At 43.9% G+C, this 27,960-nt stretch overlaps 1 protein-coding gene across 1 annotated transcript in view; it reads right to left on the bottom strand.

The window, feature by feature from the left end:
- Window positions 1–1,339: 1,339 nt before the first annotated feature.
- The window catches only part of F13A1 (coagulation factor XIII A chain), a 159,502-nt gene continuing 132,881 nt past the window's right edge, over window positions 1,340–27,960 (bottom strand). Inside the window, exons 13-15 of the mRNA XM_041771892.1 lie at window positions 23,642–23,802; window positions 9,700–9,836; window positions 1,340–3,042 (exon numbers count right to left, since the gene is read on the bottom strand). Of these exons, the coding sequence (XP_041627826.1) occupies window positions 2,889–3,042; window positions 9,700–9,836; window positions 23,642–23,802 (452 nt within the window). The 3' untranslated portion in view covers window positions 1,340–2,888. The remainder of the gene's footprint in view (window positions 3,043–9,699; window positions 9,837–23,641; window positions 23,803–27,960) is intronic.

The raw sequence follows: 27,960 nt of genomic DNA, 5'->3' as shown, positions 1-27,960 counted from the left end.
GGCTATCTGGCTGTCTGGCTGGTAGAAGGATGGATGGATGGTAGACAGAAATGAATGAATGGATGGTTGGGTTGGTTGACTATTAACTTAATATTGGAAGGATTTTCATAAATGATGACTTTATATCTGGAATTTTGTGACTTTGCCAACAAGACTGGCAACTCCATTTCCTTTCATATTCTTATTATAAATTTGTACATATTTTTGTTGTTATACTGCAGCTTTATGAAGAGCCTTGAAGTTGATTTTAATTCAATTTTCTTAAAAACTTTGAGAGACAAAAGATTTCAGGGTTGATTTCACTGCTGGCTCCCATCCACAGCTTGATTTGCCATGATGCATGGCTTCCTAGACCTTTTGAGGTTCTTTATCAACTAGCTGGAAGTTTGCTTTTACTTCTTTTACAAGGTTAATGAAGTGAAATTACTTGGAAAAAATATATGTATATACATATTCATAAATCTCTTTCCATCTCTATCTGTCATCTATCTACCTATCTCATTGTCTATCATCTATATACTTTTGTAGATAGTTTTGCATGTGTTGTTGTTAAGTTTTGCTTTATATATCCCCAGAAGAATCTTGTAGAAATGTAAGTATTATTACCTTTCTTTGATCATTGAAGCTATAAACACAAAGATTTGTTCAGAACCATAGAGTAGAGGACAAGCAGAGGCAGAAACTGGAATTCAGAGTCCCTGGTGCTGAGATTCATTACTTGTTACCACTGATAAAATGATTTTTAGAGCCACAGCATTATTATACAGTGTAGAATCCCAGCTGTCAGAGGGGATGGGCTGGCTCTTAGGCATGATGAATAGGTTTTATTTTGAGTGCCAACTCTAAATCAGTTGGTAATAGCTGCCTGGTGTACTGTGTTGAGGAGAATTCTGAGGCCCTATCTGAGCGGCAGTTGTTCAGTGGTATTGCCATGAATGTAGGATCTCCCATACACACTTGCCATGTATTTTCCATCCCTGTTCTAAGACCACAAAATGTTTTCATTGTGATAGGTATCCACGCTAGTTGGTCTACTGATGAACTATAATGATTTGTGAGATCATTCATGAAGTATCTACAGAGCTTTTGCAGTTTCTGGAAGCTGTTTTTGAACTAAATATATATACACTTCCTCCTTTGATGAATGTAGTTAGTAAAATGTAAAGAGAGCAGTGAAGATAGCTAACTGTGCATGAGTACCTATTAAAGTCATTTCCTTTAAAGGGAAAATGCTTGCTTTCCTAGCCAGGGTGGGTCATCTACTGCTAAGGAAGGCTGGTTTCTTGAGCACCTGTGCTTGGTAGTGTGTTGTAATAAAAATTAAAAGTGTTCACTTCTATGCAGATGCAAACACAATCACATTAACTTTATTTGAAGCTTTGATTACATTCTAGTTAATAAGGATATACTACATTAAGCCAGTTTAATAGTATAGCAAAATGCATTTCATTTTAAAATTGAGTATTGGAAGGCTTGGCAAATGCTGGAATTATTAATTACTTAATGAAATTAGGTATGATGCACATAAGGAGGTGACCACCCACCCTCATGGATCCCTGGTGCCCAGAACCAACTCAAGGGCTTAGAAATGTGGTTATGTAGATCAGAAAATTCCATTCTAGTTTTTTCCACTTTGTTTTTGTTTTCTCTAAGAATCATACCCAAGGCATATCGATAGATAATTTTGATCATAAATCAGCCTTGCAAATAGCAGGTAGCCTTGGCTGTTGGAACCTTGTCAACATCCTCTGTCATCCCGTCTGTGTTAGCGCTGGCTACTTGCACCATGGAGTCCATATTACCTTTTAGTATCTGAGTCTGGAGCTGAGGTCTCAACATGAGTGATACGGAGGACAATAGGGAATTAGTGGCTGCCCATCGTTCCACATGTCTGGCTACTAAATCTGCCAGATTCTCCAACTCACAGGGCTTTTCTATCTCTAAAAAGGTACCTGGGCTGGCATCATTGTATGAAAGAGAGGATCCCAGAGAGACAGATGAAGTATAATCACTAATAATAAAGAGACTAATTCTTCATTTTTCCTGTCCCATGTCAGCCTTGTTACTTTCGAGTCCTGTGGCCCCAAAAGTATTAGAGTAAAGGATATTGGTTCCTGCTGATCAGGCCACAGTGTGACACCTCCTATAGAACACACCATAAAACTACATTATTTAATAGATCTGAGTATTGCACCTGCTATCTTATCTCCTCTTAGGTGATTAAGTTTCCCACAAATGCAATTTGTTAATATGGGGCCACATCTTCTCACAAGGTAAATCTGTGAAATTTGGCAGGCAGTTGCTTTGCCGCAGGTGCAAGATGAAAGATCTTGCCCTGGCTTTGCCAAGAAGAAAAATGATGTTGTTCTCAATATTTGGGAAAAATATTCTGACCCTAGAGCATAGACCCTGATTCCAAAAAAAGGGGAATAGAATTCTAGGGCCCAAATCATGTGCTTCTCTCCCTTTTGGGGAGTATATTACCTCCAAAAGGCTGAGTGGGAGATCAGAGTCTTGTTTTACATGAGGCCAGGTATTGAGCAAATCCCCTTGTTAAGGAAAGTCCTCTGATATTTGGAGCTGCAGCCATTTGTGATGATAAATGATGACTTTTACTCTTATGAGCTATGAGAACTTAATTAGAGCTTAATTAAAGCTAATGCTCAGAATCCTTGGAAGGTGGAATGATTAAAAACTAACTTCCATGTTGAATAGTCACACCGAAAAGTAGTTTTTGAAATATGTGGCATCTTCACTGTGGGGCCCTGTGTAGTCCTGGCTGGGTCTTCACAACTAAGATAAAGCAAGAGCTATTTTTTGCATTAGAATTTCCTTGGCCAAGACTACAAGAAGCCCACTGCCCAGGTTCAACTCAGCCCCCTATGCATTTATGCAGAAGGTCGTCTCTGAATCTGCAAATTCAGCTCGCCATACACGTGTCTCAGGGAGTTACTCGTCATGCTGGCTATCAGCTTCCGAGGGCCAGACACCCAGGGTCGACACACTTCTTCCCATTGTATGGTGGCACTGGGCTGGATTTCACTGAAAGGATGGAAAGGAGAGGAAAGGTTTTACTCTCCAGAGAGGCAGATCCAATTCCCCACCTTGATTAGGAAGCAGTGAGAACCCCTGCCTGAGTCACATGCTTTCTTTCTCTCAGTTGATTGTAGTTAGAATAGAGATGTGCCAGTTCCTTCCACTTGGATGCATCAACTACTGGCCACCCAGTAGATGTGATGCAGCTGATGTGTGGTGAAGTTGGGCTAAGCCTTCCACCAGCCATGAGTCAACTGAAGTCTAGCTTGTCCCCTACCCTCCACAGTAGCCTCATGGATGTGACTGGTCTCTCTTGGCTCATTTTGGGCCACTCTGGTTCCCTCCTGGATTAGACTCCTATCTGAATCCCCAGCTGCCTTTCCTGAGGTCCTGATATTCTAATTAGTTCTTGCCAATCCCCTTGGGATAGACCTTGTTCCCAGGCCCAAGATCTGGAACATAACCCTATCTTCTGCCAAATGATGGAGTATTTGTATGTTCTATAATTCATAATCCTGTTTAACCACCAAATTGGGTTCCTTTGCCCATGCACCTTTTTGCGACTCACTTGTCTCTATCCTGATAACAGGACTGGCCTCTAATGGTTCTGGTATTCTTCTCTTCCTCTGCAGCCTATACTCTGAGGTTTTCCTAAGATTCATGGGCAAGCTGACTCCTACTGAATGACTGAGATCAATCAGGGTTGGGAATGTTAAGGCTTCTCTGGAGTGCTTCACTTATATTACTCTATGGAAGCTTCAAGAGGAAGTTACGTGCAAGTTTTACATGCATGATAGTCCCTTGAGGCAAGTACTATGTGAGACACTGAATAGTTAAGAAAAATGGAGGGATAAACAAATGAAGCAGTTTTTCTAAGATCACGCAGTTGTGAACCAGGAGAGAGGAGATTTGGACCCAGGTAGTTCTGATTCCCAAATCCATGCTCTTTCTACCACTGTATGCTGTGTTTCACACTATAGACTCCATGAAGATGACCTTTCTGGCCATTGTGCTTGCTTTGTTTTTAATAAGCAGGATGCCCTTTTATTCAGTACTAAGAGCTTCTTGCAGTGTTGTTTGTGGAGGATTCCTGGTCTCTGCTCTCTGATCTGCAGGGAGGGCATGTGCTAGGTGGCCTTGCGGGGGATTCTGGGCTAGTGCTTCTCTGGGAGGGCATTAGGTAGATGAAGGGAGACCATAATGAGTGTCTGAGACAGAAAGGGACCTGTTTTCATGGGATTGTTGAGGCACAGCTCATCAGAATTAGAAAGGACTTAGGAATCACTTAGTCCAGCTACCTCATTTACAAGCGGGGAAGTTGAGATCCTAAGGAGGCTTATGGAATCTTCCATGGTCACCGCCTGATGGCCCAGCCATGGAAGAATAAAGATGTGCTGGGGGACATGAAGATTATGTTCATGCTCAGAAATGAGGAACATGCTGTGTAGAGGAATTCTGTGAATACGTCCCTAGTGGAGGGCACTTCCTACAAGTACTGTGGAGGGACTGAGGGACCAAAGGAGCTGGGGGTGTTGTAGGTCCAGGCTGGGGTGCTGTTAGGAGTGATTACAAGGAAGGGGAACTGCCAGAAAAGTCTGGAGTGATTCACAGGCCTCAGTCTTTGGGTGCCAGGGCCATAGAGATCACTTTACTTATTTATTTTTAGAGATTTTATTTATTTATTCATGAGAGACAGAGAGAGACAGAGACATAGGCAGAGGGAGAATCAAGGTCCCTGCAGGGAGTCTAATTTGGGACTCAATCTTTTGGTCCTGGGATCACACCCTGAGCCGAAGGCAGATGCTCAACCACTGAGCCACTCAGGCATCCCACGCATTACTTTAAACAACAGCCAAAGTGTAGGGAGAAATACAGGGCTATATACCTGTGCTTGACCTATTCTATGTAAAGTTAGAACCCAGAATTTCCTCAAATAGAGCTAAAACAATATGTATTTTAGCTGTCCATGGGTGTATGTCCTCTGGGATAGGGAGGGGAAATGCCCCAAATCTTAGAAATCTAGACACTGTATTGAAATCCCTTTCAAACTCTTATACCTATGCCCAGTGAATTGGAAAAGGCATCTAAAGCCTTGGGGACTCCTGTCTGTGGAACTGCTCCAGACATTGACACGGTCACTGCTGGTCTAAATGTCTCCATTAATTTGGTACTTACTAATTCTTTTCTTTATAAATTTCTTCTGTTCTTTATAAATGTGGTTCTGTAAATTATTTTTGTCCATTATATAAAGGCCAATTTGGGTGAAAAGCACACACACATAACCTATATAGGTATTTTTCAAACTCAGTAAATTGATTTTATGATTCAAGGTTTGAAAAACATTGACCTCACCATGGGTTTCCTCACCTATAAAAGGCAGACACTATAGAATTTTGAATAGACTGTGGAGAGCGTGGGGTGAATTTCTATTTGTACACATTTAGGAGCATGGTAAAATATAGCAAGTGCCAAGTGTTGTTTAGATATGTTTCACTGTCGTTGCTCTAATTATGATTATTACCACAATCATCTTTGTGGTTGTTGCTTCCTCTGCCTGAACTCTCTGCAAAGCAACTAGGAATGTAAGTTCCTCCTGCCTGTTTGCAGAGAAACAATTCTCTATCCTTAATTTACAGTGATTAATTCAACATGAATACATGTTTTAAGACATTTATTTCTCAAGAGCTGGGTTATTTTTGCTCTGATCCATTCATTCTTTCTTCCCTGGTTTCCCCAAGTGATCTATCAGAAACACTTTGCAAAATAGTTGTCTTAAGGATCTGGCCTGGGGCCATGTAATGCAGGTGACTACTTCAAATAGAAACTATAATCCCTGAGCTTCATTTGATATTGGCTCTTACTCATAAACTTGGCCCCACAATGATATTCATACATTCATCTCATACGTGTATAGATGTCTACTCAAGAGCATCACACAAAGATACTCATGCGTGAAGATATACATGCATATCTAAGTATGCATTGACTTATAGAGAAATATGTACAGAAAGAGGAAAGAATCACTCACCCATATTGTTAAGTGGAGTGATACTGGAATAATCCTATTTGCCTGGGGATAGATGTTGTGATAAATGGTTCTCAGTTAATGTGCTGAGCTATCAAGATACGCTGGCCATTTATCATCTTGAATGCATGCAGGCAAATGGGATTATTATTACAATAAACTGCAACTATCTATGGGTTGTTCTCCATGTGTCTAGCCCTCAGCTTCTGTCCTACTTGAGAAACTCAAAATTTAAAACAAAATCACAAAGTCGGGGAACTTTTCCTCTTGGAATAACTTACTGAACCTGATAATTTTTTAAAGAGATAAATGAATCTAGAAGATGAATTATTTGATGTTCTGGAATTATCAAGTGCAGAAACTTGAAAGCTGAGAGTCTGTGGGGGCAGCACATTCAAGCATCTGAGATAGGTGGGAGGTGGTGGCAGAAGGCAGGAAGGTAAAGCATCTCGGAGCACAGTTGGCTCATCCCCTGAGCAAGGAGTGAAACATCACTGCTTTCCTCATTTCTAGTTCAATTCCCTGTTCTCTAGCTCCTTCCTTCCAGGCCCCCTGCTTTGTGTTTGATACCCCTTGCCTTCTAGGGCCCTGGCAGGATTGTGGGTGAATATGTGGGGGTAGCAAGTCCCTTGACTATTCAAGATGTGTATCCTGGGAAGGAATTCAGTCTTGTGAATGATTCTGCTTCTACACAATTGCTCTTTTTAAGGGTCCAAGTTGTTATATGGATCTGCCACTCTGAGATCAGATCTTGGCAGCCAAGGGTACCCTGGATGCTTGTAATTATCTGACAATATGGACGTGGGTGCTGGCTGGCTCAGGTCTTGGATTCAAATGTGTGTGCTAGAGTCAGGAGAGACAGAGAAAGTAGTAATTATCGTCAAAGTCCTGAGCCCACCCTAGATAGCAAATATTTTCTCTCTCAAGTTCTTTCCAATTTTTGACAGTCTCCGAGAAATAAAGCTACCCCATGTATTGGAGAAGTCCACCCCCTGGATCTGGATTCTTATAAGAGATTGAGAACCTCACTTTCTGTCTGTTACCTATTTGACATAGACCAATGTGTTGGACGTAACTACCTTAAGGAAGAGTGTGGGCGGGGAATTTGCCTTGTGTCCATGTAAGGACTGGGCTCTTCCATCCTTTCCATGATTCCCTCCAATTCTCCCTATCCCAATGTCAGATATTAACAATAAGCCCCTGTACACTCAACCCACTTGGAGTGCCATGCCTCCCAAATGGTGGGCCATTGCACCATGTGAGGACTAACCTTTCTTCTAACACAGATTGTCTCTTTTGATGCATTGGCTTGTGATCAAGGTGGGATTTTTGGCACAGCCAAAGTGTACAGGTAGTAGGAGGTTCCAATACCCTCAGATGAAGCTTCTGGGGTTACCATTTGAGAAGGAAAAATTGGATGCAGCGGGGGGTTGTTTTGAAGAAGAAACGTGTTTCACTTTGCCTGAGTGATTCTCGCATCTGATTCGAGTGGGAAGGTGCGAGAAGGGGTGAGTGAGGCTGTCGTTTATGACGAAAGCAGGGCTATCACTGCTGACCTCTCCCTCTCACTAAGGATGATTTCTAATTTAATTCTTTTTTTCTTGCAACTTTCCTATTAGCACAGGAAGGGTTATGTTTTGTGCTTGCATTTTTTAAGAACGCACTCGAATTATTTTCTCTGTTGTTTATGGTATTCACTGGCAGCAGGAGTCTCTTAGACAATGGGATTGCAGAAGCTGTGAGCACTGTAATTTGAAAGAAATGCAGAAAGCACTTAGTGGGCAAATTGTTCTTTAAAGACATCCCATAAGGGGTGAAGTAGGCTTTGGCCTGGTCCCACAGATTCAGAGGGGGTAGCTTCCAGAAAGGGCAATAGGGAGATTCCTAACATAGCTGGTCATCCAGCATTTTCTGCAGCCCATCCACCTCCCCTTCTATGTTTCAGAAGTTCACCCCCACAGGAAATATGCTAGATTGATTGATGCTGACAGGGATTTATTTGTGGTAGAAATGAAAGTATTAAGCCTCAAAGATTGGGATCCATTCTGGGTGTCACACTTTAAGGAGCGCAATGACAAACTAGAGTATGTGGGGGAGGAGGGGAAGCTAAAGACACATTAGAGGTCAGGAGAGGTATAGAGAAGATGTGACAGTTGTTTGCAAACATTTGCAAGGCACCAGACGGAAAAGAGATGAGCTTTATCCTGTGCTGATCCAAATGGCAGAATTAGGATCTCTGGGTGGGATCAAAAGGTACGCCTGGGTGGCTCAGCAGTTGAGCATCTGTCTTTGACTCAGGTTGTGATCCCAGGTCCTGGAATCAAGTCCCACAGTGGGCTCCCTCCTCCCAGGGGGGAGCCTGCTTCTCCCTCTGCCTATGTCTCTGCCTCTCTCTCTGTGTGTCTCTCATGAATAAACAAAAATATTTTTAAAAAGGTAGAATTTTTTCTAATAAGGAGAGCTACCTAACTGTGGAATGGGCTATCTTGCTGGGTGACACTCTTTGTCAGCAGAAGTCACAGAAGCTAGGAAACTGCAGGGCACAATGTGATGGCGCTAGGTGTGGAGGAAGCAGTCTCATTCATATTATCACAGAGCCTGAAGCAGTCGTTGGTCCCCTAAATAGAGAACCAAGTTTGCAAGTCTTTAGGCTCCTCTTTTTTTTTTTTAAAGATTTTATTTATTTATTCATGAGAAACAGAGAGAGAGAGAGAGAAGCAGAGACACAGGCAGAGGGAGAAGCAGGCTCCATGAAGGGACCCCGATGCGGGACTCGATCCTGGGTCTCCAGGATCATGCCCTGGGCTGAAGGTGGTGCTAAACTGCTGAGCCACCCAGGGTGCCCCAGGCTCCTCTTTATTCTCCTGAAAACAACAGTTGTAGAATGCTTGTGTCAGGGAAATCTGGGAGGCAGGGCTGGGAGAAAGCCCTTGATAAGGGACATCTTTTAGCATACTGCCTGACACATTGTAGGTACTCCATGGACGTTAGTAGAATTGACACCTGAGGAGATAGTGCAGTAGAATACTTGAAACTCAGTTTCCTTTATTTTTTTTTAAAGATTTTATTTATTTATTTGAGAGAGAGAGAGAGAGAGAGAGAGAGCAAGCATAAGAGAGAGAGAGAGCATAAGAGAGAGACAAGCATGAGTGAGGGGGAAAAAGGACCTGGAAGCAGGCTCCCTGCTGAGTGGGGATCTTGACTTGCGACTCCATCCCAGGACCCTAGGATCATGACCTGAGCCAAAGGCAGACACATAACTGACTGAGCCACCCAGACACCCTTGAATCTGAGTTTCTGAATCAGCTTCCCTGAGTCTGAATTTGGGTACCTCTCTCTTGTAAGCTATGAAACTTGGGGCAAACCAGTCCACCTCTCAAGCCTCTGCTACCCAAAGGGAGATGATAATGGTACCTACCTCATTAGGGTGGTTTTAATGATTAAATGATGGAAGTGCCAGTCAAACCAACCTTACTTTTACCCCAGGACTCCTAGAAATGGCGAATAAGAAGGCGGCAGCTTCACAGACATGTTCATTGGGTGTTAGATGTAAGTTTGGAAAAGACAGAGAACACTAATTCTTCCCACAATCCCACATCACTTGTCACCTTCTCAGTCCCCACTGAGATGTTCCTTACCGGAACATCTTCCTCATTGGCTTTATCACTCCAGGACCATCCAGGTGTATCCACACATTCCGCAGAGTTTCTTTCAGGGGATTGGTGAACTCAACTGTCACCACCATGTCAGAACCAACCATCTTGGCGCCACGGACCTAAGACAGAAGTTGGCGGGGGGGGGGGGTGGGGGGGTGGAGAATGCAGCTCATTAGCAGTGCATAAAACCTTTTCTGTTCTCCTGTGTCCTCAGCCATTTTCACTTTTGCTGGTTTAACAGAATGGTTATTTTTTTGGTGAAGGAACCAGTGTGATGAGGATAGCTGATTGCTTTGACTGGGGGATACCTATTGAGACAAAGATGGAAAATTACTAATTAGAATCACACTCTTTTCCTCATTATAAAAACCACCCTAATTAGAGCTCAGGTTAATAGCCATGACCACCAGCTGCTCTTTATCAGCAGGAGGTGGAAGTGCATTTGGTGTAGCAACACATTTCCGTGGTGAGGGTGGCCAGGCAAACTCTGCTTCTGGACAGGACTCAAATTTTCTGCCAGGATACAGGGGATTCCTGAGTTCAAGAGGAAGAGAATGCTCCAGGGGGCCTGAGCCTTCTTACTTTTAGTCACACTAGAAAGAAAAGTATGGCCCTCATTAGGCCAATGAGGGAGTATCACCGTGGAACTTGAAGAAAAGGAATCTGAACACTAAAATAGGCAGAAAAAAAAAAACCCTTCTCATCTGCAGTTACATCTGAGTCCAGGAGAATGTAAGGCCGTTTGTTGGCTAGTTTATCTATGACAAGTCTCAGAAATATCGGGTATTTGGCAAAGCATCTCATGAGGCGGCCAGAGTTCAATGTCAATTCAGCACTTAACTAGTAGTGGGGCCTTGGGTGACCTACTCAACTTTTTTGAGATTCAGGTTTCCTGTCTCAGAGACTGGACTGACGTTCCTATGGGGTCATCGATGTGAAATGCTAATATTATTTACTCTTAGACTGTGTATACTAGGTGCCAGGAATGGTAGGTATGCTTTCTCCACACCACACAATGAGCTGGAAAACAGCCACGTGACTATGGGTTTTTTGTTTGTTTGTTTTGGAGCTATGTGTGCTGGCTGGATGGATCTGTATAGGCTTGACATAACTTGGGAACAAGATAATAATAATAGTTCTTACCTCATAAGAAAAGGGTAGAATGGGATAATGCACATAAAGCAACAAACACACTGTAGGGCACAAGGCAAAAGCTCCATACTTGATAGCTCATACTGTGCTTGGAATAGCAGAGCTCAAGGTAGTTTGTTTTACTCATCTTATATTTTAGTGCACTTTCAACTCCCGTATCTAGCCAGCGCCCAGCAAATAAGTACTTGTGAAATTAGATGAACTGCTTAATTATGGAATTTCTTGACTGAGTTTCCCATGTAACAACTCAGCCATTATCATACCCTATTTCTTTAAGCAGAATATACTGTAGAAAAAAATCAGATGGAAGTGAGCCTTTGTTATGAACAGAGGCAAAGAGGAAGGACAATTCCCAGAGAAAAAGACTCTCACTTACTGATTACAGTAAAGAATAAATCTTTATGGCTTTACCCTTTAAGACACAGTTTGCGTCTAAATTTATGTCTGTGGGATTTTAAAAATCTATGAGAAAAATGAAAATTGCAGCCAATTCTCCTTGTTTATTACATTCAAATTAATGTCTGCTGGGTGGTATGGGGGCAGCACAGGGGTCAGAGGGATCAGGGGTGGAGCAGACAATGATCGTGGTGGTGACTGCAGCAGGTGTCACCAAGAGAGCATGGATCATATGCCAAGCAGTGTGTCCAGTGCTTCACCGGTGGTCTTCAGCCTTCCATGCACACAGAGCCCACTGGGAAACTTTAAAATCATGGAGGTCTAGGCCCACTCCCAAGCAATTAATTCAGAATCTCAGGCAGAGCCTATAATAAGTTTAGTTTAAGCACTCCTGCTGATTTCTAGGAACCAACTTAGAAAACTGCTCCCCAGTTGAAAATCTTTGATGCAGACAAAACATTTTAGAAGACAGGCTGAAATTTTCACTTTCTTCCCAGATGTCCTGACTCCATCGATATAGATGTTAGAAGTACAGAAGTGCATTATTAGAATACTCTGAATACTCTTGGTTTAAATTTTTTTTTTATTTATGACAGTCACAGAGAGAGGGAGAGAGAGAGAGAGAGAGAGAGAGAGAGAGAGGCAGAGACACAGGCAGGGGGAGAAGGAGGCTCCATGCACCGGGAGCCCAACGTGGGATTCGATCCCTGGTCTCCAGGATCGCGCCCTGGGCCAAAGGCAGGCGCCAAACCGCTGCGCCACCCAGGGATCCCCGTACTCTTGGTTTAATTCTCAAGTGTGGCCAACATATTTTTCCTAAGTTGGAAAAAAATTTCAGAACACTTTCAGATTTTTAAAAATATAAGATAATGTTTGCAAAAACTGTCTGAAATGGAGAAAGTAGGGGCTGCTTCAGAGATGCTATTGGTAAAAAAAGTCTGATCACTTTAGTTTCAGAGGGGGAAATATTTTGGAATCATCTACTGTCTTCATGGAATGCTATTACAAGTAGGGACAGAAGCCCTTTATATATATATATATACGTAAAAAAAAAAATCTAGTAATAGCTACTGACCCTTCCCCAACACAGATACACACAGTGACAAATACAAGACACATACACATCTCACGTATGGCTTTAGGGGATTCATTACAGAGTCCGAAGTCTATTGATGGCCTCCTCCCACCCATGGGCTCCAGCTGAAGAGTCATTTCCATATGGCAAGACTAGCTCAACAGAAAGATTCCAGGTCACTTTTGACACTGCTGGGGAAACTTAATGTTTGAAAGGCTGGCCCCTGTGCTTAGCCCTTCATGGGTGGGCTTTAGATCTGGCCATGATTTGAAGATTAAGCCTTCTCACATAACTTCATGCATCATGCCTAACCAGTTTCGGTTTAGATGTTATTTTTGCATCGAGCTGCTGCCATGGGCATGTAAATACTTGCCCGGGCTTCCCCGATCCTGAGCGGGCAGGAGGCCGGGGAGAGGTGGGGAGGCTGAGAAGAGAGGTCTCTTCTCACGTTGTAGAGTGTTGCTTTTGCAGTTGACAAAGACTCAGTTTCCCTTTCCTGACATGCATCTCCTGCACCCAGAATGTAAATTCCCCTTGCCTGACTACTGAGATGATAACGAACCCCAAAGACTCAAACCAAACCAAGTATAGAAGCCTGCCTAACCTTTAACATCACTGTTTTCTGTTTAGGGAAATTAAGTGGAGATATTTTCCTCCCTTCTTTTGAGGAAAATGGAACGTACACATAGTATTTTCACAGCATGTGTTGACTTAAGTGAGGCACCTTGCTGTGATACCTGCCAAATGCTGAGAAGACCATCGTGATGAAAATGCCCAAATCCAATTCTTTAAGGAATCTGCACTGTTCCCTTCTCTTTAATGCTGTAAAAATAATTCATATCATTGTAGTTCTGTTTCTGATTGTCTCGCTCTTATAAAAAGTTAAATAGAGGGATCCTTGAGCAATCCAGAGAAGATTCGTTCAGGAAGAAACTTTTCTGTGTACTCCAGAGAAGAGCCAGACAAAAGACTAAAGTGTGGGTCATCCTTCATGACATCAAAATCTCTTCCACGTGTTTGATGGCCCTAATTGTTTTCAGTATCCCATTTAAAATATCTGGTTTTAAGTACTGACATGAAATATGATGCTTTTCCAAGTTAAACAGCATTCACCAATATGGACATACCAAGTTCCTGTCCTTTATACTACTTCCCGATAATGAGTCACTGTTTTGATTCTCTTTTGAAAGAGAAAGTTACTGGTGGGTGCACATGCACATACATGTAAACTTTTGGAAGCAATTACTTTTTAGGAAATCACACGATCTCTCCCGTGGAGTATATGCTTTATAATATGCGTAACCATGTTCAATACTGAAACTGAAATGAAGGAAAAAGTTTGAGAAAGAACGAATTTCAGTGGCAATATAATTCACACAATTTATTATTTCACCTCGTGGCCCTTACTTCAAGTGCCATCAATAATGTATTACATGTATTACTGGAAAATAAATTTTTTTTTCTTATTTCTTATTTGTGAACGGTGCTCACCAGCACCAGCACCACCACTGCTTCTAGCTAACTCACTTGGTTTAGCATTTACTACATAAAACGAATGGTTTTTTGGTCGTCAGGCGATGTTCTAAGTCTGCACTGTCTAATATGGTCGCCACAGGTGGCTATTTGAATTTAAATTAATTAAATTAGATTAAATTAAATTAAATTAAATTAAATTAAAAATTCGCTCCTTAATTATACTAGCTACATTTCAGGTACGCAATAACTCTCTGTGATTAGTGGCTATTATATTGGACTGTGTAGGTTTAGAATATTCCCATAATCACGGGAAGTTCTATTGGACAGTGCTGTTACGTGATTTACTTATATTGACTATTTAATCCTCACAACCCTATGAGGTAGACACTATGAGTCTTCATTTTACAGAGGAAACTGAGGCGCAGAGAAGTAATTTGTTCAAGTTCATGTGGATAATAAATAGGGGAAGTGAGATTAAATGCAGACAATCTGGTGCCAGAGTCATTGCTTAACCACACCCCCCACACGGACTCTGATTAGTAACCGTGATAATAGCACCTCACATTATTTTTAGCATTTCCTTAGTAATGCAGGCATTCTGCTCATGTTTTACTTACGTTATCTTGTTTCATCAGCCCTCCTTATGGGCTCAGGGGCAAACATTTTCATTATCTTCATTCAATTGATGTCAATCTGACACTTGGAAGGTAATCAAAGGACCCAAGTTACAGAGCTAGTAAACTAGAAGAACCCAGATACAAATTTAGGTCTTTCCAACTCCAAAACATTCCTCTTTAAACACTACAGACACTGTCATCTCTGACAGCAGAGAGGCAAAAATAGTAACTTTTTTTTTTTTGATGAAAATAGCTTCTTTATTTTCTGAAATCGACTGAAGAAATCATTCGCAGTATTACCTTATGTTATACCACTAAACTTCCAGGTAAGCACAATGATTATAACTTGACCCCGAACAAAATTTGAAAATATATGTGTAACCCAACTCTTTGTTTCCGACCTCACGGGGGAAAGAATCCAATTCCTACACCAGAGTAAAATGTGACAAGGTAGCCTTGGGACCTTGATATATTACTCAATGATAATAGGATTTTCTATTTAAGGTAAAGATAGAAATATCGTTTTTAAAAATAACCAGTAGCCCAAACTGAGTGGGATCATATGAAGGTAGATAAGATTAATTATTTTTGATGCTTTACTTTGTGACTGTGTTTCTTTTTTAAGATTAAAAAACAACAAACGGGAAATATATAGAGAAAATTATATTCTAGGCTCCCCAGTTAGCAATGATTTCTCATTTTCATTCTCAAATACAGGTTGTTCGGTAGCTGTGCTGAGCAGGGAGCTGCAAATGCACACTTTGTAGTGGCAGGGCTCACAGACATCCTCTAGGACATGCTCTTCTGGCTGATGCAGCACATTCGGTGCCTGCTCCTCTGTGACAAACAAAGCAAGTAAAGTCACGGCTGGTGATGCCCCACCTGGGACCCTTTGGGGATACACAGGCTTCACCTGCTCAGAACCCCTCAAGATGGGTCCCCATAGACTGATGTATTTGTTTATCTCCACAGACTGATAAAACAGTGCCAAGGGCACAAGTGCAGTGGCTGGGCCACAGTGAGTGACCATAGCTGGGGACTCGGAGGGAGCACTGGACTCAGGGGTCAAGATCAGGGGCTGCCGCTGCATGGCCTTGGGCCAAGTCATCTGAACTCTCTGGGCTTTGATTCCCCGTGCCATTATTGGGAGGATTCAATGAGATATTATGTGTGAAATCACCTGGCCGAGCGTCTCAATCATGGCATTTATTGAATCTAAATGCACCTGATGTTTAAAGGGAGAATATTATGTTGCCAGCATGAGCACGAGAACCTCCTCACCCGTAAGTTCTCCTGTGCAGAGTGATGTGGATACGGTTTCTCAGGTAATGGAGTAAAGAGCCACCAGGAGAGGAGCTGCCAGCCTCCACCCACACTGGAAAGAGAAGTGGAAAAGCCCAGGTCCCCACGCCCTGTCCCAGTCTCCCTGGTGACCTATGGTCCTGGTGATTCAGACATGCGACCCAAGGGAGGCTGGAAGAGACAAACATACTTGCTTGGACACACAGGAGGGAAAAATGGGTCAGGGTTCAGGGGACGGTTAGAACACAGAGTCTTTGTTCTCATTTTTTTTTTTTTTTTTCCTGGCTGGAAAGTCTCAGATGTGTAGGCTGTCACAGAACAAAATGAAACTGCAGGTAAGTCTCACAGTTTACCCAGTGGCTGTCGTTGGGGTGCTCCTTCCCCAAGTGGCTTCCCGGTTTTACCTTCCCCTGCAGGATAGAGGCCTATGAATTGGGATGCTGGGGAGCAGGGCTCAGGCTCTCTCCCCAGCACCCTTCTGCCTCGCTCTGCTCTGGTTTAGCCTGTGGCTCTGGGGGCATGAGCAGAGGGGGAACGAAGAGGATTCGACACTTAACCTCAGTTAGAGGGTGAGCTCCGGTTAAAAACAGCTGATGTGTCTCAAGTCAGAGCAGATGTGAATGTGACACCGGTGCTGGGGTTTATCTGGGCAAGTTATGCAGGGGCACCTCTTTTTCAGGGTGGATGCTGCTCCCCGCATGGTGTGGCAAGTACTGAGTGGGTTGGATTTGGTCCCCCTTCTGCGTCCCCCACTCCCAGGCTGCAGTCTGCAGCAGTGCAGGTGTAGGCCCCGAGGAAGGTCTTGGCACACCCCGGGGAGGGGATGGGGGGGCGGTGCGGTGGGGATGTTTCCTGTGTGACCTGTGTTACCCTCAAGGCTGCAAGCCCACAGTGCTGGGGCCCCTGCCAGTCAGTGCTAGTCCTGCTGGACACTCTGCCTGTTGATGTCTGTGAATCACCTCCCTTCGTAGGCTTTATATATATGTGTATATATATATATATAATGGAATATTACTCAGCCAAAACAAAAAAGAACAAAAGAACAAAATTTTGCTATTTTGTGGCACTGCAGAGCCCACCCACGCGAGAACAGAGCGGCAGCACTTTTGGAGCTGACCTAGGGCAGGCACTGCTAGAAGGAAAATCAGCAGTTTCTCCCCATTTCAGAGAAAAAGTCAATAAAAATGTTCTCGGTGTTGAGTTTTTCTCTGGTGATTTTTTTTTTTTAAGCACTTGCTACAACTTATTTACAAAGTGGGCACCAAATGACTATTTGTTGAGTGAATTGAATACATGGTTGTATAAAAGAGTGAGTGGCTAAAAGGGAAGAATCAAAGGGAAGAAAACTCTTTCAGCCAACAGAACAAATCAGCAAGGAGCACATGCATGCTATCATCTTGCTCATGCTGCTCTTGGCCAACACCTACACCGGTGGGGCCTGGGCCTACCTCGGGGTGGGGGAGCAGTGAGGCATGTCAAAATGCTATTAAAAAAAAGCTCAGAAACAGTCAATTGTTCTCATTTTAAATGTTTAAAAGATTTTTTCTTAATTTTAAATTAAAAAATTTAAATTTTCCTCATTTTAAATGTTTTAAAAGATTAAAAAAATTTTTTTTTAAAAAGTTAAAAATGTTTTTCTCATTTTAAATGTCTAAAAGATTTTTAAAATTTTTTAATTTTTTTCAATTTCAGTTTTAAATTTTTTAAATTTAAATTTTTAAGTTTTAATTTTTTTATTTAAAATTAAAAAAAAATGTGTGCTCTTGGTTGTAATTTAAATTTATCTTAAATTTTTAGTTTTCGTTCTAATTCCAATGAGTTAACACATGGTGTGATATTAATTTCAGGTTTACAACAATTCACACATCACCCAGTGCTCATCTCAATAGGTCTCCTTAATCCCCTTCACCTATTTCACCCATCCCCCCACCCACCTTACCTCTGGTCACCAGCAGTTTGTTCTCTCGAGTTAAGAGACTGTTTCTAGGTTTGTCTCTCTCTTGCTTTTCCCCTTTGTTCTGTTTCTTAAATTGCACATATGAGTGAAATCATATGGTATTTGTCTTTCTCTGATTTATTTCACTCATATTTTCTAGCTCCATCCATGTCATTGCAAATGGCAAGATTTCCTTCTTTTTCATGGCTGAATAATATTTCATCGTATACACATACGAACACCCCTCCCCCCCCACACACACGTGTCTTCTTTATCCATTCATCAGTCGATGGACACCTGGGCTGCTTCCATATCTTGCTTATCGTAAATCATGCTGCTATAAATACAGGGATCATGGTTGTGATTTTCTTTTCTTTTTTTTTTTTTAAAGATTTTATTTATTTATGATAGTCACAGAGAGAGAGAGAGAGAGAGAGAGGCAGAGACACAGGCAGAGGGAGAAGCAGGCTCCATGCAGGGAGCCCGACATGGGATTCGATCCCGGGTCTCTAAGATCACGCCCTGGGCCAAAGGCAGGCGCCAAACCGCTGCACCACCCAGGGATCCCTGTAATTTTCTTAATCACACATGTAGAAAGTGGTTATGTTTTCTCCTAGCGAAATTGTCCCTAGTTTCTATGAGAAAATTAGTTCCATCACTGTTTTGTGATGTTCTGCAAAGGCTGTAGGATGTGTTCTATGTGATAATGCTAATGAGCTGTTTTAGAATGACACTTGGAAGAGTTTATTTCTCAGGTACTGAATGGAGGTCATCTGAGGGACACGTGAATGCCTCTTCTCTCTCAGTCTCATGGGCATTTGAGAGTGGTCTCCCTCCCACGAACATTCCACAGAGAACAGTGCACACACTGCACACCCTGTGGTCAGAGTCGACGCCACCAGGTGAGGTTATGTTCGCTATAGGCCAGAGGGCCACATGCTACCCTGAGCAATCCTCAGGGGTGTGCCTGCTGGTTTCTCAGGCATGGATGGGACCAGGCAGGGAGGGAGGCAGGGGACATTCATTACCAGGTCCTGGTATGGGCTAAGCATTCTCACAAGCATCACTGATGCTAATGCTCACAACTTTGAGTTTTGCATATGATTGTACTGAAGGATAAGAATAATTATTAGTGTGTTATTCATTCTGAAAAAGGGGACACAGAGGTTCAAAGAGAGGGTGTGTGTGAGACATACAGAGAGAGAGGAAGAAAGAGGAGGGAGAGGAGGGAGGAAAGAAAGAAAGATGGTGGCCAGGCACAAGTGGTTGAGTATGTACTAGGATTACCGTAGGTTCTTTATGGGGATTATTTCAGTGATCCCTCCTGGAAACCTAACAAGGCCAGTACTCTTACTGGATCCATCTTACGTAGGAGGAGGTTGAATAATGATCCTGAAGCAGCCCATGTAGGATTATGAGCTCAGGAGATCCAACTCTAGCCACTATGTTCTTCTTCTCTGCAGTAGGGACTCTCAGTGTCCCTCCTGGTGTTCTCACTCTAGTTGGCTAGAGGACCTGAAAACTGAAACCTTCACTGCTAACTGAGAAGGGGAGAAACCCACCAGAAGACCATTCCCATGTTATATGCCACAGATTGCAGGCAAGCCAGTCTCTAGCCTGGAGACCAGTCAGAGTCTCTCTGTGCCTCCATCCTCTCCAAAAAAAGTAGCTGTTCACTAAAAATCAAAATGGAGAAGTCTTTTCTTGACTCTTACAACGATTAACACATGAGAAAAACTCTGTGTCTGATTTTAATAAAACATACTTTTCTCATCAAAATATTTTGATAGCACAAATAAAGAGAGGCGTGCTCATTAAAGTTTAATGAGTGTCTCTCTCTCTGCCATTTTCCACATGAAGATCATCCACTATGACTCATGCATGGTGGGTGCTGAGAATAGTTAACTGGGAGCACAATTTAACCAAGTCCCAATTTTTGTTTTCACAGGGACAAATGCGGTACCAGACAGGGTCCATTAGGATGGAAATACGTGTCCGATGACCCTAACTGCTTTGGTTGACAGTGACATGGGTTCAGACATGAGGGCTCAATATTGCTCCAAGCTGACCGTTATTTGCTCTAAAAGAGGAGCAAGTTTAGGACAGCAGCACACTGGCTGTCAGGCCACTCTAGTAGGCTTAGGCTGGGGACTCCCGGAAGAAGGCAGTGCCTTGGACAGAGGTTTATCTTCACTAATCTCCTGCTGCCAGCCTCGACTCCAGCCGGGGAAGGCTTTTTCGCTCTTTCCACAAGCTGTCTATCTCTCTCCTTGCCCTGGCTCCCACTTGCTCCTAGCTCTGGAGTGGTCTCTGCGCCCATGTCTGCAGCTTGAGATGTTATCCATTCATTGAGGATCATCTATTGTTCTGCCAACTTGAGTTGTGGTGCCTCAACCTGATGTGATCTCTCTTCCCTGAAAAAGCCACACTTTCCATGGGAGTTCCCACGTGAGAGCAGTATAGCCTTGGGGTTATCTGCATGGACTTCTGGTCAGAAAGACTCCAGTCCTCCCCTGACCAGCACATGATCACAGGCAAGTCGTTCATGGAGAGAATAGTGACCATACTAACAACGGCCTCCACATGCTCGGTGTTGACTGTCTATCAGGCATTAGGTATCCATCAGCTCATTAGATACTCACAACAATCTATGAGGTGAGTATGGCAATTTTGCAGATGAGAAAACAGTTGCTATGAGAGATTCAGTGATGTGTCCAGGCTCATACACGCGAGAAAGTGGGCTTTGACCTCAGGGCGTTTGGTCCCAGAGCCCATGTCTCGACTGCGATGCTACCATCCACTCTGTTTTCTCATCTGTAAAATGGGAACTCCAATAATACCCACCTCTAGGATGGTCATGAGGCTTAACTAAGAAAATTCAAGAGAAGTACAATAATCCTGAGCTCAATGGCTCCTAGTTGCCGTCATTGTCATCACCACGTGCTGGTCTCATACCTCTCCTGCCCCAAAATGAACGGGCGGGATGGTCCTGTCCTCTTAACCCTTCATCTCTCACGTGGGGTCATCCCGTGCCCAGCACATTCATCACAGTGACCAGCACAGAGAGAGGGTCTGTCTGCTGTGGGCCTGACCCAGGCTCAAAGAGATTGACAGACGGTTCTAACGTCTTCCTAGAATTTGAGAACATGGGTCCCAGGTAACTGTGGACCTCTGAGCCATTGGGCTTCTGTGCTTTCATGGCCTTTACTCCCTTGCCAACTCCTGCTTTAGACAAGTCATTCAACCCTTCTCCCTGAGGTTTTCTGAGCAAAAGTTGATTACACCCTTTTCTTTCTTCTTTTTTCTCTCTTTCCCCTTCCCTCCCCTTTCATCCCATCCTCTCCTCTCTGCTCTCTCCTCCTATCCCTTCTTCCTTCCCCAGTTCTATCCCCTTCCTCCCTTCTCCTTCCTCCTCTGCTTCTCTCTCTTTCCTCTTCTCTCCTCTCTCCCTCTTTCCTCCCATCTTCTACCCTCCGCCTCTCTCCTCCTCCTCCTTCCCATTTCCCTCCCCTTCTCTTCAGCACCCATCTTTCCTCCTGTCTCCACTCCTCTTCTCTCCTCCCTCCATCCTTCCCCTCCCCTCCTCTTCTCTCCCACCATTTCCTTCTTCTCTCCTCTCTCCTCTCCTCCACCATCTTCCCTTTTCTCTCCCCTCCCTTTTATCTTCTCCTTTTCCTCTCCCCTGTTATCCTTTCCTTCATTTTCTCTCTGTCTTCTTTTCCTCTTTTCCTTCTTTTCCTCAGTCACTCTCAGGAAGATCATATCTCCAGTAGGCCAAGCAGCATCTCAGGAGCTCAGCCCAGGAGCCAGAGTTTCTGGACTCAGAGCCCCTCACAGCTCGGTGCCATCCAAGTGGCTTTTAGGGTGTGAGGTGCTTTATCCAGGAGCACCTCTTCCCTCCTTTGGATGTAGTTCATTCTTGGGGGTGGTCTGATTAATGGGGTTAGTGATTTAGGAGCAGCTGAGGTGAGGATGCTCCTGCCTCCTTTCCTGAATAAACAGTACTGGGCAGAAGCCAAGCTTTCCATTTCACTCAGGCTGGAGTTCTGCTCAAATGACCCTACTTCTAAATAAGTTTCCTCCAGGAACAACATCCTCCATACTTTTACGGAAATAAAAATAAAAAAAGAAACAACAACATAACTTTTAAAGGACAGTTCCCCTTCCCAGGTTACTCAATTTGTGTGGCAGAGGGCATTTCCATTCTGCCCCCAGAGGATTTTCACTGCTCCTTAAGTAAATCCAGAAGACAACCAACAATCCTTCACATCAATAATGTCTAAAAGATGAAAAGTATTAGTTGCCTTTATACATTTGGTTTTTTGTCAGTGGTGCAATTAAATTCTACCTTATGCTGTGGCTTGAGCATCCCGTAGCTTGGAGGGGCTGTCTCCTGGCCCCTTCAGAGGGACAGGTCATTGGTTCATAATGAAGTGGAGCATGCAGGCCCTGCCTCAGGTGGGGCAGGCCTCCCAGGGAGCACCTGTCATTGTTTGGGGGAGGCTGGTTACAGTACCAGCACCTTACACTACTGAATTCTCACAGCACTACTGGCCCCTCTGGAGGAGTCCTATGCTACCCTCTACTTGCAGTTGTTTCCTGTTCTGCCAGCAGACCCTGCACGACCTAATTTTTCAATTATCCTCTAAGGCCTGTTATTGGATGGTGCTGTGATGGGCCGTGGGCGGTGCCTGAGAGGGAAGCCCTTGTGATGACTTACGCCTTTCTCAAAATGAAGGACCTGGGCTCTCTGTCTCAATGGGCATGACTTGTCTGTGTTTGGGTGAGCCTCGGCCTGGGGTGACTCATTACACGGTAGTCAAGTGCCATCTGCACAGTGCTAGGCCCATTGACAGCTGCCCTGCCGAATGCCACACAGCAGTCATTAGCTTTACAAATGATTCACAGCAAATGATTCTTAACATCCAAGGCTTGCTGTCCCTCTACCCCTGTCACCTCATTTAAAACATGCTCAACTTGGTAAACTTTGTCACTTTAGAAGAATGAAGCTTAAGATCTATGCTAATACTTCGGGAAACAAAGTTCTCCAGCAACTTGGGAAGGCCTCTAATTCCTGATTAAGGCTGACATAAGGTGTCATACCCCAAGGACATGGATGGAGGCCTGGGTTTCTGCTCACAGGACAGGAAGGTGTCTCAGGGTGTGGCTACCCATGTTGTCAATGGTCCTGAAAAGAGGGAGCCAACAGGTTGCTATAGTTGGCTTTCATTTCCATTCATCCTCAGCCCTCTTCTGCCAAGTTTCTTTGAACCATTTGGCTAAAGATTTCTTGTGGTAAATGGAGAGACAACATTAAAACTACTAGCCAAATGGGCAAAATAATGTATGGTGATAGATGTCAGAAAGGTGGTTATCTTGGTGATGGGGGGAAAGAGTTATTGGCTGGAAAAGGCATGAGGGAACTTTCTGGAGTGTTGGGAATCCTCTATGTCTTCATCTGTCTGGTGGTTGCAAGGTGTAGACACATATAAAAACTCACTGTCACCAAGCTGACATCTCAATGTGTACATCCTACTGTATACAGTTATATCTCAATGAACAACAGTCCCAAATGCAGGTGGGAGATTATTCCAGTGGTTTCCATTTCATGACATGCCTGACCCACTTTACTCTGGAAACACTGAAATTCTATCTGTATCCATTACACATCCTTATCTTCCTCCCCAAGTATGTTTATACCCACAGGTTATATTTATATCTGCAGCCACATCTATATATTTAAATCTGGAGAGGAGAGAAAAGTGTTATATGTGTGTGTCTATATATAGGGCAGTTTACTTCTTTCAAAGAACAGGAGGATCTTAGCTCCCCCTCCCTTTTTTTGAGCAGGACACACATTCATACACACACACACACGCACACACACACGCATATGCACACACACTCAGCCTGGGTGTCTAATCAACAACTTGCCTTTCTTTCTCTCTTGCCTGAGATGGTAAAACTGACCTTGATGATGAGCTGCGGGATCGTCAGCACGGTGGACTTCTGCTTGGCCAGAATATCCTTGGACTCGTTGACACGCGCTGTGACAAAGAAGTGCAGGTATGCTTGCTCTAGCAGCTGGCCCATGTACTCGCCCGCTCTGATCAGCACCTCCTCTCTCTTGACTGGCAGGAAGAGAAACAAACACACAGGGCATTAGGACCTGGTTTAGATCTGCTTGACTTTGTTCGAGTGCCCCATGTTTTCCACAGAAGCTCAGCATCCACCAGAACCACAGCAAAGAGGAAGGGCGAATGGAACAGACTCAATCCACAACAAAGTCTCCTGCTTCTTAGGTAAAACAAGAATGTGCTAGAAATTTAATATTCAGTAAAGCCTTACTAGAGAAAACGTGTCAATTCTTTCCAAACAGTGCTTTTGCTGTTGTGAAAATGCAAAAGCCATGACAGAGATGTTTAAAATCAAGGACCGAGAGGTTTTAACCTGTGGCTGCTTTGAGTTGACCGGGGACAATTCCAAGATGCCAGATATGGAACAGTGAGACTCAGGCCAGCAGTCCACGTGCCTTCCCCTCGTGCAACAAGAAACATCTCCCCTAGGTCGTGGGCCACCCTTGAGCAAAATTGTCAACTACCTAAACCTTTTCCTTGTAGTGCTCCACATGTTCTTCCCAGCTTTTTCTGTACCAATCTTACATGATTTTTCTGTTTAAAAGAAGCCTTTGAAACTATTTTTTTACCCTAGGCATTCAGCTCTCCCACCCCCTTCTTATTTGCAACTTAAAAAGACCTCTCTGCCAAATGCCTGTTTCCTCAGGTCACTGATGCTGGCTGTGTTGAGGACAGGCCAGTGAGGATGCCATTTGGAGTCTGGGGAGTGGTCCAGGCTCTCCTCCGTTCACCATCTGGGCCGAGGGCGGGAATACTATCTTGTGGCTCTGAGTACAATAGTGAGGTTCTGTTCGCTGCACTGCCCACTTTCTCTCTCTCTCTCATTGCCCACTGCCCAGGATTCAAGAGCAAAGGGCCAACTTCTTCTGCAGGCTGAGCCGTGGCCATGGTGTAGCACCTGCTGTGCCTGCTCAGAGCCAGGTGCTAGCGCTGCGTTGACAGCCGACCCAGCAGGGAGATGGGTGGCTCACACCTCCATCCCCAACCATGGAACACAGGCTCTGTAAACGCTCACGAATCGAACATCTCCGCCACTGCTTCCCTGTCCAATGTCTGCCTTTTGCCAAAGATTCCTCCTCCCTGTGGAAGTTACTGAAGGCGAGATTCCCATGGTCTATAGCTGCAGGGGATAGTCCCCAGGGAGCAGCAGTCCTGAAATGAGGACAAGGTACTGTGTAGGGTGAGCCAGAGCTCAGAGAAGGTCCCCTGACTTGTCAGCCCACAGGCAAGGGTGCATCAGGCCATGCTCAACATCTGCTTCAACGTCTCCTCACAGATGAGTACGTGTTGTGACTGCCTCCAGCCCTTTAACAGAAGAGTTCTTAATCCTGGCCATATATCACAGTCACTCGGGGACATTTAAAAACCCTCTCTGTTGAACCCTACCACAGAGCAATTAAATCATACTTTTGGAGGTTGGGACCCAGGCATTATTTTAAAAGTTGCTCAGTTGACTTCAATAGCAGCTGGGGTGGGGAGGCACTGCTCCAACAACCAGGAGGCTCCCCACAGAATCGGCTCTGTAGAAGTCTTGGTTCACGTGGAAGGTATGGCCCTTCCAATCCAGGCCCTTGCTGCTCAAAGTGTGGTCTGCAGACCGTCACCTGTGAGCTCATAAGAGATGCAGGTTCTCTGACACCCCACCCCAGCGTAGGATCTGCTGTTGAATAAGATGTCCACATGATGCATATTCCACTTTGAGAAGCTCCCAGAGACAGGAGGATCTTGGCTTAACCTTGGCCCTTCAATTCTGCTTTTTTGACTGACCTGTTCATACTGCTTTCTTTGGGCCCAAGCCTGGATCCTACTTCCTCCGTGGCTCCCCTGGCAATTAATCGTGCAGACACATAAGACTCCATCCCTTGACTGGGTACAACCTCAGATGAGCCCAAGGGGCCTGTTTTTCATGACCTGAACTCTGAAAGGATGGAGTGGCAAATGGTATGCATTGAAGAACATGTGTTTTGTCTCTAGCTGCCTCCAGCAGCAATAAAAACCCAGACTTCCTCTGATTATTACCGGGGCAGGGTGGGGGTGGGATGGGGTAGGCTGTGTTTGACCACTGGGTTCCTTGAGGCTGGCGAGATATGCTTGACTTCTTTCTACCAATCTTAACAGAGGCCTTTGCTACCTTTATAATGTTGGCACCAGGACATTATTCTCTGGGGTGGAACATTCTCTAAATCATAGCACTAAGGAAACTGGGCTGTGCTTCCAAGCCCAAGAGAACAGTGCTCCTGAAATAGTATGTTATGTAAGTGCTGTGTTTTGCCACTGCACAAGAAATTGTTCTAGATAAAGTTTATTAAACGTGGCAAGAGAAAGAAGAATAGGTTTTCATTCTATGAGTGGTGGAGCTGGGCTCCTGCCAATATCATTTACTGTGTCTGGGGAAAGCCGAGGGAGACACAGACAGGAGCTGCCTCATCTCTTTTTCCAAAAAGCAAAGAAAACTAAATATAGCCAGGTGGAAACGATAGCACCTTTGAAGGTACTGGAAGGTTTAAGTTATTCAAATCTTCCAAGCTGACTCTAGCCCACACATTCTCTTTAATCATCAATCTGGAAAGTACGCCTCCCATTCTACTTGGAGAACTTTCTTTGCAATAGAGCCTCCTAGGAGTGTACTCTGACCTGCTTGAGCAAGGTCTAGAATCAAGTGGCTTTTCTGCAATGTGTTGCAATTTATTTTATTTTATTTTTTGCAATTTATTTTAGCTTGCAAACTGCAATCTGCATACAGTTCATTCCACCTGGTCAGCTGTCCCGAGGTCAGCGACTGAGAGGGTTGATGTATCATGCCATTCCAGCCCTCTAGCTCATAGAAGCCCATTTTCTTATTGGATTAGGGAGAAAAGGTGGAGGAGATAGAGAGATGGGACTCTTGTGAGGTGGGAAAGGACGGTGCATAGTTAAGCCTAAGTTAGATCATGCCTCATTTCTGCTTCAACCCCTCTAATGGCTCCTCTGCTCACTTGGAATCAAAGCCAAAGTCCCTACAAGGGCCTACAGTTCTTTACGTGGTCTCCACCTACCACTCCCCCTTGCCACCTTTGCTCCCAACTCTGGTTTCCTTGCTACTCATCGAACACATCAAACATGCTCTGGCCTCAGGGCCTTTGCATTTACAGCTTCTTCTGGCTGTGAAGCTTGCTCCTTCTGTCAGGTTTCTGTTAAATGTCACCCCGTTAGAGAGCTTTTTCCTGACCACCCCATCCCCATCCACATTCCCTCCTTCCTTTACCCTGCTTTATATTTCTTTATTATGTGTGTAACTATACTAAATGGCACTTTGTTATTTGTCCAGCCCTATCCCTAAGACCACAAACCCCATGGGGATTGGCGTTTCTGTTGTGTTCATTGCTGTGTCTCTAGCACAAAACAGCATCTAGACATTAAGCTCACAATAAAGGTTTGGGGAACCAATCTACAACCCTGTGATGGGTGGTATTATTCTCACGCAGAGAAGAGCTCAGATTGCTTAAGTAACTTGTGTAGGGACACACAGCTGGAAGGTGACATAGTCACACTTAAAAGCCTGATTTGTCTAATTCCAAAGCTCAGTTTTTGAGGCCTTTATACCCACTACTCTTGTCTTTAAGTAGTACCTTTCCTACCTTGAGGGATAGGAAAAGTGCTAGATCTCTTAGTATCAAACAAAAACAAAAACCCACGGTGATTTCTTTTTTTTTCCCCACGGTGATTTCTTAATTGTTAGTCACATTACTGTAGCTCTGGAGACTTGTTCCCCTAAGGTGGGCACGTTTCTTAGAATTAGGATGTTTAGGAATAGTTCTGCATTTTTCTGGGAATATCATTTTAAAGCCTCACAAGAGTGCTCACTGCAGCTGGGGATAGCCACTGACTCCAGAAAGCTTGAAAACAATTGAGATGTGTGAGCTGGTCATCCTGGGGGCAAGTCTTGCTTGCCTCCACATTGTAAAGCTTATTATTTGTACACCTTTAAATTTTTTTTTTCTTTTACTGTGCCACATGTCAGGTCAACAGAAATCCAGTGCCCTGAAGTGTTCAGGTCCTTTCCAGCCTGCTCTAACTTGATATGCATGACCTGGAGACTAGTTTCTCCTAGTTAACTCATTTTACCAATTATGTGACCATCCTTTGTGCCCCTTACATGCTAGTACTCCAAGA

Source organism: Vulpes lagopus, chromosome 10, assembly GCF_018345385.1.
Source record: "Vulpes lagopus strain Blue_001 chromosome 10, ASM1834538v1, whole genome shotgun sequence".
NCBI classification, from domain to species: Eukaryota; Metazoa; Chordata; class Mammalia; order Carnivora; family Canidae; genus Vulpes; species Vulpes lagopus.
This window is presented reverse-complemented; position numbering and strand designations above follow the sequence as displayed.